The sequence below is a fragment of the Lepidochelys kempii genome, chromosome 5, assembly GCF_965140265.1.
Source record: "Lepidochelys kempii isolate rLepKem1 chromosome 5, rLepKem1.hap2, whole genome shotgun sequence".
NCBI lineage: Eukaryota > Metazoa > Chordata > Testudines > Cheloniidae > Lepidochelys > Lepidochelys kempii.
In genome coordinates this window covers 113,586,106-113,602,038 of record NC_133260.1, presented here as the reverse complement: position 1 = coordinate 113,602,038, position 15,933 = coordinate 113,586,106, and the positions used below count along the sequence as shown (strand labels likewise).

Here is a 15,933-nt window from a genome sequence, read left to right as displayed (position 1 = left end):
CAACAATACAAAAAGGAGGAAGCGTGGTAAAAGAATCTAGAAAGCAGTGAATTATACAGAAAGAAAAAGACTGAAGCCTCCAGGAGGGAAAAACCTTTTAAAAAAAAACAGAAAATGATGAAACAAAAATTCTGCAGCCAATTATTTAAAGTCAGAGACATGAAGGAAAGACACAGCAGTCTACATAGGACCCTCAACAAACTCCAGGCTCAAGGTTCCACACAAAGAAAAGAAGTGGAAGACATCAGCATGACCACCAGGTGTTTGCTGCACATTTGCCTCATACTGCTCTTCTCCACTGAAATCTCATCTCAGCTCTGTACCATGCTTCACTTCCAGCAGAACAAAGTGAACAAAGAGAGCTTGGAGCTTCTGGAGAAAGTGAGCGGAAATCTCCCCTCACAATGCATAAATGAAAGGGCAGCTTTCAAACCCACCCAGGATGCCCTCCAACTCCCAGTGTCCCAGAAGGAGAATGCCAAGGTGGCAATTCAAGAGATCCTCCAAGAGATCTTCAACATCTTTAGCAAAAACCTCACCCAAAGTGCTTGGGATGGGGCTTCCATAGTCAGGTTCCAAAATGGCCTTTACCAGCAAATTCAGCGGCTGGAGGCTTGTTTGAGAGCACAGACAGAGAAGGGCTTAACCAACCCAGAAAGTCAGGACCTCCAGATCACCAGTCGGAGAGTGAAAAAATACTTTCAGGGGATAGATGCTTTCCTGAAAGAAAAGCAATACAGCCTGTGTGCCTGGGAGATCATTCGCGTGGAAATACCCAGATGTTTTGAACTGATTGACAAACTCACTCGAAGGCTGAGTAACTAAGGTACAGTACAAAACTTTTCCCTGGAGTAAATGAATTCACATTAAGGTAATTTATACAGCTGAACAAAGATAACGGATATTTTATAACTCTGCTTATATAGGGCCTGATTCTTCTTTTATAGGATCAGTGGCCAAATCGCAACTGATTTCCATGGCAGCAGCTTTAGGCTCTTCCTGTCCTGTCCTGGAAACGGATTTTCAGTGACATGGATTTACTTTTTGGTGTTTCTTCTATTGTTTATTTTTGCACATCTTCATAATCTCTCACATATCAGTACTGTTGTGCAGTAGGGAATTGGCAGACCATGCAACAAAGTACACATATGTGGAATCCTTCGGCACCTCACCAGCACTTTGTGGTATGCGAGGGAAGAAAGTATCATTATCTGATGACGAAAGCACTCTGACTTCGACATACATAGTGTGTTTCTACAATTATCAGCATGGCTATTAATTAATTTGTCCTCATGAGAACTATTTCTAGTATTCCAAGGTTTGAGAAGCTTCCTAGAGACTTTCTAAAAAAATATGAACATACTAAAAGACTTGCGAGCTTATGTGTGGAAAAGATATTGTCATTTAATTTCTTGAGATCAATTCAGTGAAAATTATACTTTTTCCCTTTGTGTTTCAACTGTTTCCAATTTCATTTCAGCTCCGGATGCTGCAACTACTGAGGAGAAGACAGACGGATGCAGTGGAAATCCTCCTCTCTGCAGATTCTTCCCACAGTGACATCTAACACTCCATAATGCTTGATGTCTTATGCCGTACATTCACTCTCATGAAATTCCAACTGCACAAATTTCATTTCATGTGATAATATTCTGTTCATTTACTCAGGTTTAAAATGCAAAATGAAGGATATCGATGCAAAAAAGTTACAAGACAATTAAGAATTTTAAAAGAAAGGGTTGGACCTTAAACATTGTTGACATTGTGTGTTTGCACTATATTTCTATGATGTCTTCTCTGATCCAATCTCACCTCTGAACTGTAACATGCAGTATAACCACAGTATAACAGCATAACACATATGAACTGGAACAGCTTCCAAACAAGCTCCCTGAGGCGGGAGTTCCAGTCAGAGATTCCAACATAGACTCATCAGCCAGCGGGGCATCTGGAGACAGGTTTGGTTGCAATGATGGAAAGCGGGACTCTCTTACCAGGACGGAAGGACGGACCTTCAGCTCACCAGGATGAAGGTGAAGAGATACCAGTTCTTTCCTCTAGCAGACAAGCAGTTCAGCATCAGCGCTGGCAAGAGAATCCAAGTGGAATTATGCAGTTTTCAACTACAGGACAAAGTCACAAAGAAGTTTAGAAATTAAAAATACCAACCTGTTTAGAAGGACTAACTGAAATCAATGAACATTTTAGACATGATTTACAATGAGATGCAGTGGAATTCTAAAAGCTGTTGCTACTATTTATTCTATTTGTGCATTGTGGAAATAGTTTCAGATCATTTTATGATATTTGTAACAGGATATTTATATCAGTCTATTATTTATTGCGCTTAATGATATTTTATCGTAGAATAATTGAAATAAATTATTTTCTTATACAAAATGGCAACAGAGTGGTAATGATTTGGTTAAAAAAAAATCCAACCAAACACTCTATTATTGTTCAGCCTTAAAACCCCAAGTCCAGAAAGTATTTATGCACGTGACTTCTAGTATGTGACCCATCCTACTGGTGTTCATGCTTCCAGCTGGGAACATACTTAGATACACGGATGAATCAGTGTGCAAGTTCACTGTACTTCCATAGGAAAAAAGGAGCTATGGAGTGATAATTAATCTTTCCACGATAACAAACCATGCACCACACCTGATCTCTGCCTCTTTTTCCTCTGCTACTTTTTCCTTGGTTGTTTTCCCCGAGCAGATAACTTCTTGTTGTGGATGTTTGGTGGAGTAGATGTCCTGGAAGAGGCCAAACTATTGCTGGGGGGCGGGTCCCGGGGGGAGAAGAGGGCACCAATCAAGACAGTATACACCTTCAAACACACACCAGTTAAGCTACCATTTAATTAGCTTGCTCATAACTCCATCAATCACGTTTGTGTGCCTTCACATGCCACCTACCCACAATACATTTACAAGCACCAGCCCGCCCATTAAGTGTGGGCTTCCATGAATGCTCATCATTTGTGTGTCCCCCACACACATTCGGTTCCATCATTTTTGTGTGAGCACAGCACAGACAAAATTCATTCTTGAGTGCACACCACAAACAAAATTACATGTGAGTAATGAGAGCGGGAATAGGGCAATCGAATGAGGATTATCAAAGCTTCTCTGTCACCTCTAAAATGCAGCCCTTCTCCACTCTGAACTCTAGGGTACAGATGTGGGGACCTGCATGAAAGACCCCCCTAAGCTTATTCTTACCAGCTTAGGTTAAAAACTTCCTCAAGGTACAAACAGGGAAAGAGCCCACTTGGAGAGGTCTTCCCCCCAAAATATCCCCCCAAGCCCTATACCTGCTTTCCTGGGGAAGGCTTGATAAAAATCCTCACCAATTTGCATAGGTGAACACAGACCCAAACCCTTGGATCTTAAGAACAATGAAAAAGCAATCAGGATCTTAAAAGAAGAATTTTAATGAAAGAAACAGTAAAAGAATCACCTCTGTAAAATCAGGATGGTAAATACCTTACGGGGTCATCAGATTCAAAACACAGACAATCCCTCTAGGCAAAACCTTAAGTTACAAAAATATACATTCCATTCAGCACAGCTTATTTACCAGCCATTTAAACAAAAGGAAATCTAATGCATTTCTAGCTAGATTGCTTCCTAACTTTTTACAGGAGTTCTGAAGAGCATTCCTGATCTGTTCCCGGCAAAAGCATCACACAGACAGACAGACAGACAGACCCTTTGTTCCCCCCCCCACTCCAGCTTTGAAAGTAACTTATCTCCTCCTTGGTCATTTTGGTCAGGTGCCAGCAAGGTTATCCTAGCTTCTTAACCCTTTACAGGTGAAAGGGTTTTGCCTCTGGCCAGGAGGGATTTTATAGTTCTGTATACAGAAAGGTGTTACCCTTTCCTTTATACTTATGACAGGGGGAATACATCAGTCAGTTACTATCCAGGAACAATACTGAATTCTTCGGAAAAAGTCTAACTGCCCCAAACCTATACTGTGCCAGAGAGAAACTATTCCCACTCATGCCAGCAGACCTTGAATTAAAAAAGGGGCCATGCTGAGTGGAGAATTCAGTTGAGCTCTTTGACAATATCACCTGTATCATAAGGAGCAGCCAATGCCTGTGGGGAATGCCAGCTCGCATTTCTTAAAAGAGAGGAAAACTGTGTAAATATCCTCCACTGAAGTTCTCCCACATCCTTCCAATGGTGGGCAGGGAGGAGGAGGAGCAGGTTGGACCCCAGCCTTCCTCATGGAAGTGGCTGTCATTCCATCTCCACACTCAGCAGAGTCTATGGTTTCTGCACTGATCAAAAAGGTCTCTCCAGACACAGATCTGCAGCATCTGTCTCAGCTCTGGTCCCATTAGATTCCCTGCCCCAGTCCTTTCAGTGCCAAAGAGTATTTTCAGAACCATGATCCACCTACACAAAACTTGCTGGAGAGGTGGAGCCTCACTAGATCTGATGCCACCAGCAGGTTTATCACTATAATTTCACTCCCACCTCCAGGGAAGAGCTGAGAAAGGAAAAGGAAAAAAAATAGAAATCAGCTGTTGCCACCAGCTAAGTAAAAACCATGTGCACAAACGTCGTAAGAAATCAAAATTACAACCCTGTTCTTAAAAAAGGTAAATATTAAAAAGAGAGAGAGAGAGAGAGAGAAAGCTAATTGCGTCATTCTAGACATTTCCTGATCTACGTAGATATCTGGGGTTTCAAATGAGTAGTTTCTAGGTATGATACTGATGATATTTCATACCTGGCCCCTTATTTTACACATTAAATTTTTATTTATCGGGACAGTCCCCATATTTGGAGCTTTGTCATTTCTAAGTGCCTATAACCCCTCAACCCCTGCCCCGATTTTTCACACTTGTTGTCTGGTCACCCTAGCTGGGATATCAGCTGGGAAGTCTCTGAAGCTTGGCTTGGGCTTCCTCAGCGAGAGGAAATATACAACCCGTGCCTGGATGGTGTGGTGCTCTGTCACTCTCTTCTGGCACCTGAACCATTTAGAGATTGAGGAGTCTGCTACAACCCTGGCTTAAGAGGCATTATCACATGTTCACACAGTCAAGGCTCATGCACCAAGGTTCAAATGTCCAAGGTTCAATCCTGCCTGCTGACAACTTCAGCCTGTCGGCGTTACAAGGGGGGGCTCATCCAACATGTCAACTGGGAAGTCTTTGAAGCTCAGAATGTGCTTTAACATGTCCTCTCCCAGAAATATACCCAGAGGTGTTTACCTCTTCCAGGGGCCGTGTAATACGTTTAGATTACAATACGGAGACACTTTGCACAGGATTCTAACACACTATTGCTCTTTAATTAATCACTCGGAAATACAGAAAATGGAACAAAAATTGTAAACCCTATCTGCAATTCCCTGCCTCAGTTTCCTCAACACACCAGGCCATTCAATGAGCCTGTATCAGAATCACTTGGGGTCATCCAACATCCTTCTGTTGCAATGCATCACTTATATGCACAAAAACAGAGCATTCTCCTCCAGCTCACATAACCTGGCCTTGGCCAGTTCATCCCCTTCATTCCTCTTGCCCAAATGTCCTGTGGGTCTTCCCCCTGGGATTTCTTTTAGAACCTTTTGGTTTTGTCATCTGGCTCTTTGTTGACCTTCAGTAACTTTCCACTCCTAACCCCCATTCTCCTTAACACCAACTTCGCCAAACTGGTTTCCCAACTCGGAAACACAGTCTTAAAGTTAAGTGTCCCCATTGTCCTCAGCCTAGTGAGTACCTTCTGGAGGTCCTGTCCAACCGGATGGATACACATAGAAAGAGGTTTCCTATGATGAGGAAATTTCATGACAACAACTTCATAATATCACTTTAAAAGTAATAAGTCTTACAGAGACTCCTCCCCTTTCCCCCGGCCTCCGCCTGACACACACACACACACACACACAAACAAACCAAGCCATATGAATCAGGCTTGTGTACACTCAAGTCAGCAATTCTATCCCCCAGTTTTCTGACCAGCTGGTGCCGCCCCTCCACTCCCTCCAAATCAGGCGTGTGTGCTCCTTGCCACCAACAACCAGTTTGGTGCACAGAATGGATTAAACTTTCAGTTATAACATCAACAATGCCTAAAAATTACCTAAACCCAACATTTAAAATTATAGTAATCAACCTGCCGGTGGCATCAGATCTAGTGAGGATCCTCCTCTCTACCAAGTTTGGTGTAGGTGGATAGCAGTTCTGAAGAGCTATCAGTCAACAGCAGCACCGCCAACCACATACTTCAGCCACAGCCTGAATATTTGAGACTGATTCAACATTTATGAAAAATGTTTGGCCCTTTGTAAACATTTTCTGAAATATTTGTACGTGTGAGTTTTTGTTGGAAAAGAATATCTCTGGAGTCAGAAAGTATAAGAAACACTCATATAAATACATATTTTAAAGAGAATTTTTTCCACAGAAGTTCATGCAGCCACCTGGAAAGCAGTTTTGAATTAGAAGGCAACCATCCCAGGAACAGACACAATAGCATTGACTCAGGTGAACCATCACACAGAACAAGCAGCAAATTATGAACAGCAAAGGGAAAAGATGTGGTGACAAGGTCCTGAGCAATCAGAGTGGAATGTGTATAAATCATTTGTCAAATCTTTTAAAATAAATACATTGGCAAATTCTGAATTTCTTTGCAGATTATTTGCAAATAGGAAAAGGGGCTACACTAACCTCTTATTTCATATTCAAATTAAGCTGGCTGACACAGAAAAAAATAATTCGAATAAAATTTCCTGCTATTTTCACTGAAATTTAAATGGACAGGATTTCATCAAATTCTAGCAAATATTTCAACCAGCTCAGTCTCCATCTAACCTTTCCCAGAAAACAGGCTCATTACTGATGAAAATATGCTGAAAGACTATGTGTCTTTCCTCCCATAGCTTTCTTAATTTAACAGGAAAAGCTTAAATTCAGATTATTTAATTCCTCTCCTTCACATAACTATTATCTCCTGAAGCTTCAACTTGCCAGGAAATGCACACGCAGAACTCCCAGTGGAGTAAATGCAAGATTGGGGTGCAGCACCTCTGGTATGATTGGGTCCCTTATATGGTATACTTATGTACAATAAACTGCATTTTTGAAAGTGACATTTCCGAATCGTTTAGGCAAAACTCTAGATTATGATTTTAAAAAGTGCTCGAGGTGATGGGAGAGCGAGATGTAAAAGAAGTGACACGGACAGAAATATGGTCATGTTTTCTTCTTTTCCTTCTTTAAAATTAATATGAAAACATTCCTTTTCAATTTTTGGGTTGAAAACCATTCCCCTTCACTGATGGAAACTCCAACGTGACAGCCTAGTGCTATGGTATGAAAAACAGAAAGTGAAACTTGCTACAGAAAGAAGGCTGCAAACTTCACTCATCAGACCACTTGAATTTCAATGTCCAAGCTCAGTGAAATGCACATTGAAAAAAGAATAAAGCTTGAATGGTGAAAAGGCAAACACATTTGAAAGTGACATTCATTTATGTCAGTCGCTCTAGCATATTTTTTACCAGCCACACAATCTTTTTGACAGGTTTCAGAGTAACAGCCATGTTAGTCTGTATTCGCAAAAGGAAAAGGAGTACTTGTGGCACCTTAGAGACTAAATTGGTTCGTCTCTGAGGTGCCACAAGTACTCCTTTTCTTTTTACAATCTTTTTGGACAACTCCCTTCCATGTCACTACACTACATCACTGGGAACTACTCAGAACTGCCCGAGAAGACAGCATGTTCACACCCTTCAACTGTACCTGTTCCTTGGGCTTTTCACAACTGGTATCAGGTTCTTAAGTAAACCTCACAGTTTCTCAGTGCTCTCTGTCCATCCTCTGGTATTGGCCTACACACATGGCTTTTCATCTCTCATATTTCAAATGGCCAGGAAATTGCGAGAGATTAATAGAGACTTCTCTGGCCCCAATCTCCCACAGGAATTCTTTTCAGGCTTATCAAATATTAAGAGGTCCCTATAGTATTACTCCCTCTCAAAGGCTGGAAGGAAGGAATGAGACAGCCAGAGCATAGCAGGCTTTTCTGATTTTGAGTGCCACACCAGAAAGGGAAAGTTTGCCACCTGCTGGCAAAGTGAAGGAACAGCAGATTTACACATCACTTCACTGCTGTTATTTGCAGAGTCTAGCAAAAAGAAGCTCTGCAGTAGTTCCCCCCATCTGCCAAAATTCACTGTTATCACTTAAAAGCATGGATAGTCTTGCTGATGTGACAGACATTCAGACCTGCCGAGCAGTGCTAACTACAGGAACTTGGGAGCAAACAGACAGGTCCCTACTCTAACCTGTAACTGGACGACACTGTTCATCATCATAGTATTCTTCTTACTCTTTACATTTTCGTTATCTAAGAGGGCAGGGAGGACCGAAGGAAAGAAATGTTGGGGTTCAGTAAGATTAAAGTAGTTACCAACTGGGATTTGGTTCTTCGAATGACTTGTTCTCTTCCACTAACTAAAAAGAAGGAAACCAAAAGTAAAAACCTCAAGCTGAAAAAACCCTGAAAAGTAGAAAGTGATGAAAGAAAAATCTTTTCCGACAGAATGCTTAAATTCAGAGACAGGGGTCGAAAACACAAAAGTTTACAGAACACCTTGAACAGACACCAGTTGCTCAAGTTCTACACAAAAACAGGAAATCTAAGACATCATCATGATCAGCAGGAGTTTGCTGCAATTTTGCCTCATGCTGCACTTCTCCAGTGAAATTTCATGTCTGGACTGTAACAGGCTGCATGTTCTACAAACCAGAATGAACAGCGAGAGTTTAGAGCATCTGGAGAAAATGGGTGGCAACTTTCCCTTCCAATGTCTAAATGAAGGGATAGCTTTCAAGCCCAGAGATATCTTCAAGCTCCAACTGTCCCACCAAGAGAATGCCAAGGTAGCCATCCAGCAGATCCTCCAAGAGCTCTTCCATATCTTTAACAACAATCTCACCCAAGCTGCCTGGAATGGGACTTCCATAAAGGAATTCCAAAATGGACTTCACCAGCAGATTGAGAAACTGGAGATGTGTTTGAGTGCTGAGATGGAAAAGGAGGTAACCTACCCAGGAAATGAGACCCTCCTGCTCACCAGCCTCAAACTGAAGAGATTCTTCCAGACAATAGAGGATTTCCTGAAAGAAAAGCAATACAGCCGGTGTGCCTGGGAGATCATCCGTGTGGAAATACCCAGATGTTTCCTCATGCTCAACAAACTCACCAAGAGACTTGAAAATGAAGGTACCATCTTTTCTTTTTTCCTAGAAAAACTCAAATAATATTATTTGAATAAAACAGCTGGTGAAAGATGGGTGATAGGGTTATAACTCCTAATACGTCGGGCCCAATCTTTCTCCCATAGTAATTTTATGCATACAGCTATTTCAAACGCATGCTCAAATCTTTTCAGAGTAGCATATAATTTAGTGCTTCTCTACCACACACAATATTCTATATGAAAAATATACCAATATATCATAACTGCTAACTAAAGACAAAATATTGTTACGTGATAACTAACTATGCCAAATAGAAAAGAACAGTGAGAAGACCCCTTTCAACAACTGTCTCGTTAGACAACGTTCCAGTTAGGACACCAGAAAATGGGGGGTCTGTGTTCACACTCTTCTATCCCATCAGCTCATTTTGCACATAGGGATGGCCGAGGGTTCTTATTCTGCTTTTCTTTCTTTTGTTTACCGCTAAATTCAACAGCTTTAGTAACAACAAATTGTGACAGGATGACAAGTGCACTAAGGCTCAGGATTTAGGATTTGACATCTGGTTAGAAAAAGATGGCCTCTATTTGGCATTTGAATCTCTCCATGTTTGAACCAGTCCCCTTTTTCATTCCAGCACGTGATGCTTCCAGTAATGATGCTCTGAAAACAGCTGAATGAAACTGCACCTCCACTGGAGTCCTGCGTCTCTAAACTGATTCTCGAATCAGCAGCTTTCGAGACTCCTATCAGTCCATCTTGAATTAAGCAAACTGCCAAACTTCAACTGCACTATTTATGTCCTCCTTGCCATTACCAGACTGATTTATTCACATGAGAAAATGTTAAACAGAAGATTTTGCTGAAAATAGCCCAGAGAAACCCAGAAAGAGACTGCCAAAGTGGCCATCCAGGTGATCCTCCACCAGATTTCCTACATCCAGGGATGAAAGTAACTTAAAGGACTTACCAGTATGCCACAGTCCTGAGCAGGGGGTAGGGCCTCAACCAGAAGAGGCGTTGCCTCAACCGGAAGAGGCCCAGCCTTTAAATCCCAGGTCTTTAAATCCCGGGCTACCAGCTGCAGAGGCGGCTGGGTGTGCCGGAGCTCGGGGTGATTTAAAGGGCCTGGGGCTCCATCCGCCGCTACCGCAGTGGAGCCCCGGGCCCTTTAAATCGACGACAGAGCCCCAGGGGCTCTCGGCTGCCTCCGCTACCCAGGGGCTTGGGGCTCTAGTGGAGATTTAAAGGGCCTGGGGTCCCTGCATCGGCTGGAGCCCCAGGCTCTTTAAATTAGGCACTCTGAAATTTTAAACTAGTCCAAATCTATATTCTTTTCCTGCACTGTGAAAAGATTTTCAGATCATTTTACTGGATTTGTAAAAGTGTCTTTATGTTGATCTATTTATATTTATTCACAATATTAATGTATTGCTTTTATTTATTTTTTCAGAGGTTTTCTAATATTTATAAATAAATATTTATTTCTACAAAATAGCAACCTACAGCAGTAGTGATTTGTACTAATTAGATTTTTTTAAAAAACAGAGATCCAATAAAAATCTTCTCTTGTTTTCCCTTAAGATTCAGTTCAGCAAAGGACTTGTGAACATTTGCCATACTTTAAGTACACGAGCTTTCCTTTGACATAAGTAGTTAAACTTGACAACATGCTCTAATACATTGTGAACATAAACCCTGATTCAGCAGTGACTCCATAAGAAAAATAGCTAGGGTGACTAGTTTTACCACTCCAACAGACCACACACCACAACCTCAACTCTGCAGCTGTTGTGTTTCTGCCCGTTAACAGATCATTTTCACCCACAACATTTGTAGTTGCAAGTGTTTGGAGCAGTAGCTCATTGTGATGAAATGAAAGGGATGATGGAGACACAGGCATTCTAAGGGGAAGACTTCAGGCTGTCTTGGTACAAAGTTGCTTGTCCCCTTCCTCCCCAATGAGATGTGTGTGTCACGTTTCCATGTATGCAGACTCCGTATCTCCCCCACCACCACCATCAGGGAGGCTTACGTGGGTCTAATTTTCCCCCTCCACCAGTCAGGTTTGGGTACACTTGGCTCACAAACACTATCAAGCTTGTACATACCCAACCCCTCCTGTGAATCAGGCTTGTAAGCATCTGCTGCTGCTTCCCTTTGCTCTCCCCCGGATGTTCCCAAAACAAGCGTGTGTGCTTAGGGACTGCATGTTGCACCAACAACCACCAGCTAAAGGATCACAGTGCATCAAAATTTCAGTTGAGCTGTGAATGACTAAAAATAACCCTAAACCCAAAAGTTAAAAATTACCTGAAAGCAAAAAACAAAAACAAAAACCATCAATTGGACCGGATCTCGTTGCCAAGTTTGGGTATGTAGATAGTATTTTTGAAGAGCTATTAGTCAGTCCCATCATTGTCTAGCATTAATTTAAGTCACACTCTAAATCTGGAGATTTCTTATTTAAAAGTTTTTAAAGAAGTCAAACAACCATTACATTAAATGTTCAAATGGTGAAAAAACAAAGTGTGTGTGAATATTTACACTGATTGGAAACCTGCCTTTGGGAAAAAAACCAGGAAGGTATGTCCCATTTTAAATCCCTTTTGTAACACAGTCAAAACCATGGTGTCTCTCGTAGGAGACTAAATTCTTCACAGTCAACAGATGGCAGCATTGCAGAAGCTTTTGCCCTCTGTTCTCTTTAGCTGAGGGGTTCTCAAACATTTCATTATGTGGGCCTCATCTTACAAAAATTGATCCTTTCCCCTCCCATTCAGGATCAGCTAACATTTGTGTGGCAGGTACACCAAATGCTTACAAAGAAAGGTAGTACTAGAAACGCATTTATATAAGGTTAGCGGTCTTTAAAGGAACGTGGGATCTGCCAGTTCTCTGAAGACCATCACCCAGTACTCCACGTACTGCCACTGATTCAGGAAACTCAGTTTGGGACCTGCTGGTTTAGAGGCATGTACAAGGAGTTAACTCTTAAAACAAATGCCTCTCCTTTCTTATGGTGCAGTTTTTTCCAAGAGCTGTAGCCATCAGCTGTCCAAGTTCTTTCCTGCCCAAATCTTTCTCCCTTCATTCATTCCTTCACGTAGTTGGAGCCAAAGGTTATATTGACAAAACACAATCATCTGAGAATAATGAGAGCAAAAGTAGACTGCATGAAAAAGTCAAGGATTACAAAATCACCACCCCCATAACGTATCCCCCGCCCCTCTGATGGAACATGGCCGTCATATAGCACCTGGGAGCCATACAAACTCTTCAGACTCTAACTGCTTTGTTGCCCAGGGAGTGCAGTGGGGAACCTCCTGACATTCATCCCATCATATTGTTTATAAGCTGTGCTATGTGGAAAAAATCCATTCATCTATTGAAGAAGCCATTTGATGCCATGTATCATCTAAGATTTCAGGCCTTCCTGTGGGAAAGCCAACCACAGGGGGATAAAAAGGGAGGAACATGCTAATAATACATCCCCACTTCAGCTCACTTTTATCCTTCCGCTGGCAGGCAGGAGCGGATACTAGCAGGTTTCTCCCCAGCCTTCATCATAGAAGCAGATGAGCCTGTGGCTTCTACACAGAACACTAGGTCTTTTCACACAGAGCTACTGAGTTTTTGCATCAGTTGTTGGGACCACTCAGAGCCCCGTTCCGGTCCCTGTCAGCGAGGTTCCATTACAGCCATGAAACCAGGGCTTCCTTCAGACTGCAGTTGCCTCAGACACTCTCTGTAGGTGACATGGAGAGATGCACCCACCAGACCTGTAGTAGCACTGCCCCAGCTCAATGCGCGTCTGCTCGTTCCAGGCCCCACACGTGGATCATAACTGTATGGAGAACACCCCAAGAGGGAACTGGGAGCAAAAGCTTCTGACTCCACGGCACCTCATCTCACCCCACACACCCTTCCATGTGGCACAGGGAAGAGGCATAAGCAGAGGGCTCTACCCCTGCATGGATCCTCTGCAGCAGGCTCTGAGGCCCTTGTAACCAAGTTTTCTCAAATAATAGACTGGTTCTTTGCCTACTTGCTGCAGGGAAGATGGAAGTAGGGGTGCTGGGGTTGAGCAGCATCAAGAAATATTAGCAAGTGAATGCATGGTCTCCATTATATACAGTGTTTACAGTTTTGTTCACTGGCTTTCAGCAGCCATACAACAACAACTATTCAAGTACCCTTAAATTATTGTCACCATATAGATTTATTGAAAAAGATGATTTGGCTCCCCTGCCCCGCATTACCCTGTGATTACTTTGTTACCTTATCCTCTCCTAGTATTCATACTACAGTACTTATTTCCCTCTCTCCTCAACATCTTCTCTGGACTTCACCCTCGTGTGGGATAAACATCCCCAACACCCATGGAAAGTAATGCGAGAATAGGGAGCGTAGTGCATGGCAATCTGGGGGCTCTGCTAAGTCTGCTTTCTCTGCACTATTCAGAAACTTTCATGTAGCTGATGCAAGACTCTGATAGTTCTTATCAAAGTGCAGGAAGCCTTGGGAGACTCTAACCAAATTAATATGCACAGAAATGTTTTCATGGTTTATTCAGGTGATTCTTCCTTTCTAATTTCAGTGAAAATAGTTTTCTTTTTGGATGAAAACACATTTTCCTGCTGCGATGGCAAAATCCAGCACAACAGTCTGTGCTAGGGGAAGAGAACCAGAAAATGAAATGTGACCACAGGAAACCAAGAGGCTAAAAGAAAGCTGAAGAATTTCCCTGCCCACGCCAAGGGGAAAACAAAAAAGTTAAGAGAAGGAACTAGCCAAAATGGTGAACACTGATTTTGATTTTTAAAAAATTCTTTGAATGACTACAACCCAGGGACATGCCTGTTAAAAATACAAATCAGGACTTCTCTTACAAATCACCTCCTTCTGGCCCCACTGTAAATCACAATCATCCATGTGGGTACCTCTCTAGTATGTGTAACTAATTGCTCCTGTTTTACGAATTACCTTCCATTTTTCACCACTGTCAACTACTCAGAATGACCAATAGGACAACATGTTCACACCATCTAACTGCATCGATTGCTCAGCTTCAGTATATACATTGAGATCTGGAAGTAAACAAAAACTGAAAAAAGGTTCCATTCTCTCAGAGCTCACTCTCTATCTCCAGTGTTTTCTTAGAAGGAAGATACCGATATTTGCTGGTGTCTACATATTAAGTGTGCTTTTCAGGTTGCATGACTGAAGTTGAAATTTACCATTATTTTTGGGAGGCCTAACATAGGTGCTGCCATACCCCCTGGCTTGAAGTGGTTTCATACATATTCACAGTTTACAGTTTGGTTCAATGGCTCTCAACAGCCCCACTATACAAACTGTTCCAGCTCCCCTGAGGCCAACCCTTTCCTCCCACTTCCTCCAGGCCTCAAAACTTTAAATATACCGAAACTAGTTTTGTCTGTCAAATGCAGGAAGTGATGAATGAGAAAAGTGTAGGGTTTGATGAATTGGCGGTCTTCTCATTACCACTTCTGAAGTGTGGATGATCTTATTATATTAGATCTTTAAATTAATGCATCATGAAAAGCCTGTATGTATGTGGATCCAGCATAAGTGAAAGGGGTTTGGTCACTTTCACAACAATACAAAAAGGAGGAAGCGTGGTAAAAGAATCTAGAAAGCAGTGAATTATACAGAAAGAAAAAGACTGAAGCCTCCAGGAGGGAAAAACCTTTTAAAAAAAAACAGAAAATGATGAAACAAAAATTCTGCAGCCAATTATTTATAGTCAGAGACATGAAGAAAAGACACAGCAGTCTACATAGGACCCTCAACAAACTCCAGGCTCAAGGTTCCACACAAAGAAAAGAAGTGGAAGACATCAGCATGACCACCAGGTGTTTGCTGCACATTTGCCTCATACTGCTCTTCTCCACTGAAATCTCATCTCAGCTCTGTACCATGCTTCACTTCCAGCAGAACAAAGTGAACAAAGAGAGCTTGGAGTTTCTGGAGAAAGTGAGCGGAAATCTCCCCTCACAATGCATAAATGAAAGGGCAGCTTTCAAACCCACCCAGGATGCCCTCCAACTCCCAGTGTCCCAGAAGGAGAATGCCAAGGTGGCAATTCAAGAGATCCTCCAAGAGATCTTCAACATCTTTAGCAAAAACCTCACCCAAAGTGCTTGGGATGGGGCTTCCATAGTCAGGTTCCAAAATGGCCTTTACCAGCAAATTCAGCGGCTGGAGGCTTGTTTGAGAGCACAGACAGAGAAGGGCTTAACCAACCCAGAAAGTCAGGACCTCCAGATCACCAGTCGGAGAGTGAAAAAATACTTTCAGGGGATAGATGCTTTCCTGAAAGAAAAGCAATACAGCCTGTGTGCCTGGGAGATCATTCGCGTGGAAATACCCAGATGTTTTGTACTGATTGACAAACTCACTCGAAGGCTGAGTAACTAAGGTACAGTACAAAACTTTTCCCTGGAGTAAATGAATTCACATTAAGGTAATTTATACAGCTGAACAAAGATAACGGATATTTTATAACTCTGCTTATATAGGGCCTGATTCTTCTTTTATAGGATCAGTGGCCAAATTGCAACTGATTTCCATGGCAGCAGCTTTAGGCTCTTCCTGTCCTGTCCTGGAAACGGATTTTCAGTGACATGGATTTACTTTTTGGTGTTTCTTCTATTGTTTATTTTTGCACA

The 15,933-nt window shown here is 42.1% G+C and overlaps 3 protein-coding genes across 3 annotated transcripts; all 3 read left to right on the top strand.

Annotated features, from left to right (window-relative positions):
* The first annotated feature begins 249 nt into the window (after positions 1–249).
* LOC140912115 (interferon beta-like) lies at positions 250–825 on the top strand. Its single transcript, XM_073346277.1, has one exon. It carries the CDS (start codon positions 250–252, stop codon positions 823–825), a length of 576 nt encoding a protein of 191 aa, XP_073202378.1.
* A 7,861-nt stretch (positions 826–8,686) lies between these two features.
* Positions 8,687–9,919, top strand: LOC140911959 (interferon beta-like). Its single transcript, XM_073346117.1, has 2 exons — positions 8,687–9,260; positions 9,876–9,919. Exons 1-2 carry the CDS (start codon positions 8,687–8,689, stop codon positions 9,917–9,919), a joined length of 618 nt encoding a protein of 205 aa, XP_073202218.1.
* Positions 9,920–15,106: 5,187 nt separating this feature from the next.
* Positions 15,107–15,682, top strand: LOC140912114 (interferon beta-like). Its single transcript, XM_073346276.1, has one exon. It carries the CDS (start codon positions 15,107–15,109, stop codon positions 15,680–15,682), a length of 576 nt encoding a protein of 191 aa, XP_073202377.1.
* Positions 15,683–15,933: the final 251 nt, after the last annotated feature.